General features: G+C 37.8%; 1 protein-coding gene across 1 annotated transcript; it reads right to left on the bottom strand.

Moving 5' to 3' along the window:
• Positions 1-361: 361 nt before the first annotated feature.
• On the bottom strand, positions 362-604 carry FOMMEDRAFT_43324 (uncharacterized protein; the record flags this gene model as incomplete). The annotated part of the gene is made up of 1 exon (XM_007272299.2): positions 362-604. A coding segment is annotated over one exon (243 nt), but the record flags the coding sequence as incomplete, so codon positions are not given.
• Between the last annotated feature and the right edge of the window lie 2015 nt (positions 605-2619).

The following is a 2619-nucleotide window of genomic DNA, read 5'->3' as shown; positions in this document are numbered from 1 at the left end:
CCTGCATGATGGTGTGACTCGAGGGCAACTAAGAGTGTAGAGGAGGATGAGGCATATTCGTGCCTTGTAGAAAAGCAGATGCAAATGTATGAGTAACAGATTCTTGAGTAGTAGACATGATATGCATAGTAAAGTGACTATATGCACAGTTTTTAAAGCCTTTACATATGTCTACCTGTATGTCCATGCTGTAGCATTGTGTTTGAAAGGTTGCCTCATGTTTTACTAGACTGATACTAACCTGAGGGTCATTGGTATCAAGTTTTCCCTTTCCTAGAGTTAGTGCATTGATAGAATTGATTCCAAGTATGTCTAAGTATTCCTTCAATGCCTCAAGGTGCACAATTTTATCATAGGGTAGTTATGTGTGATCTCCAGACTTCCATAGTACTTTGAACAAAGCAGTAGTCCCTTGTCCTGTATGAGTTTCAATCGAATCTACTGTCCATTCCTTGTTCTCATTGTTTAATCCAGTAACTTGTCCTACTTCCCTTCCAGGGAATAATCTATCATTGTTTGGAACATGTATCCTAAGTAGCAATGAATGAAATACTGGGTGTATGTTATGATTCCTCATTTCCCTGGGTAGATCTAGTTCAAATGCCTTGTTTCCTGCATTCTGGTTTATTCTGTAAGGTCCTATGTACTTTGGTACTAGTTTCCTTGCTTGCTGTCTTGGTAGATTCATGTTCTTTGTAGAAACATACACTAGATTGTTTAATTCAAAGGAAGAGGGTTGTCTGCATCTATTAGCATGTCTAGTTTGCTTTACCCTTGCCTGAAGGATTGCATTGTGTGCCTGCAGTATTGTGTCCTTTACTTTCTGAGTGTAAGTCCTTACTCTAGGATATTCATCCTTCCTGGGGTTGTTCCATATCAAGTTCCTTAGCATCTGACTGTAATTTAGAAAGAATGGTGCATATCCTGTAGTTTCTGACCTTGCTGTATTGATAGCATACTCAATCATAAGTAGTTTATGTATCCAATCCTTTTGTTTAGGAGAAATACACTGTCTGAGCATTTGAGTAATTGTTCTATTCATTCTCTCAGTCAATCCATTGGTCTGTGAATGATATGCACTCGATAGCTTCAATTTAATACTTATAAGTTCATGTAATCTTCTCCAAAACATACTGGTGAATAGGGAATCATGGTCACTAACAATGTAATTAGGCAATCCATGCAGTTTATAGATGTTTTCAAATACTATCTCTGCAATTTCTCTTGCTCTGTATGTTTGCCTAGTAGGAATAATGTGTACCATGCTAGTTAATAAACAAATAACTGTACAAATCATATCAAAAGGTCCTAAACGGTTCTTCGATTCAGGAAAAGGTTCAACAAAGTCCATTCCTATGCCTTCCCAAGGCCTATTAGGTACTGAGAGCAGATGTAGTAAACCAAACGGTTTCTGATTGTTAGGTTTGCTGATCTTGCATGTATGACACAAATTGCAGTAGGAATTAATGTCTATGATCATATCCTTCCACCAAACTTGTTCTCTAAGGTATGAAAGTGTCTTTTGCAGTCTTAGGTGTGCCAAAATAGAATGTGCATGCTCTATTACAATTTCCCTAGCGTTTCTGTTGTGTATTAGAATTCTAGGTATGCAAAGTATGTACCTCTTGCCCTCCTGGTGAAATATGAGTCCATTTTCAACATGAAAATTCTGGAAGTGCTTCGGATCTTGTAATATCTGATTGAAGAAGTTATCCTCATGATATCTGCCTTTGAGACATTCTGGGAATTGTAAATCCAGTGAAGATTGAGCTATAATATTAGGTAATTGAGGTTCAATCAAGTTCCAGAGTTGATCAGTAGTGTTCTTTGGTACTGGGACGTTCTGATCATTAATTTCTGATCTAATATCATTGTCTGAATGTCTGTATCCTTACATATTACTTCTGGTGTCTGGTACGTTTGCAGGTGAATTTATTTCATGCAAATCCGATTGTTCAGTGTCCTGAGGCAGTGTTTCCAATACCTCACTGTGTGTATCTGTTTCCTGATCTTGCTCTGTGTTCTCTAGTATTGTAAACTGGCTTCTAGTCCTTGTAGCAGGCCTGCCCTCCGTTTGGAGGTCTGTCTGTGAGTTTCTGGCATGTCTGGTAATTAATCTAGCCTTTCTACTGTGCAGTCGACTTGCAATCAATCCTCAAGGTGAAGTTTTCCTTACTACTGCTAGTCTAGCCTCAATATATACAGTATCCTGTATCTCTAACAGCTGTGAAATGTTATTCCTGACTTAATTAATCCTTGATAGATTATCATCATTGAGTTGCAATGTATATTCTTGCTGAGATTGAGTTGTTCCTGGTAAATCTCCTGAGTATATGCATGATAATGTGTCTGCAAGAATGTTTGTAGTGCCTGGAATGTATTTTACAGTGAAATTGAAGTCTGATATCTTCTCTAGCTATCTGGCTTGTCTTCCACTTAATACCAGTTGCCTTAGAATGTGTTCTAACACTCTGTGATCAGTATACCAAAAGAAATGCATTCCTTGTAGTAGATTCTTGTGTCTTAGCATAGTTTCTACTCCTGCTAGTAATTCTACATTGTGTACTGGGTAATTCTGTTGTGCAGGGTTTAATTTTGCTGAGAAAACACTGCTATCTT

This window comes from Fomitiporia mediterranea (assembly GCF_000271605.1).
Source record: "Fomitiporia mediterranea MF3/22 unplaced genomic scaffold FOMMEscaffold_874, whole genome shotgun sequence".
Lineage (NCBI taxonomy): Eukaryota > Fungi > Basidiomycota > Agaricomycetes > Hymenochaetales > Hymenochaetaceae > Fomitiporia > Fomitiporia mediterranea.
Note: the sequence above shows the minus strand (reverse complement) of the source record. Positions and strands in the feature narration are given on the sequence as shown.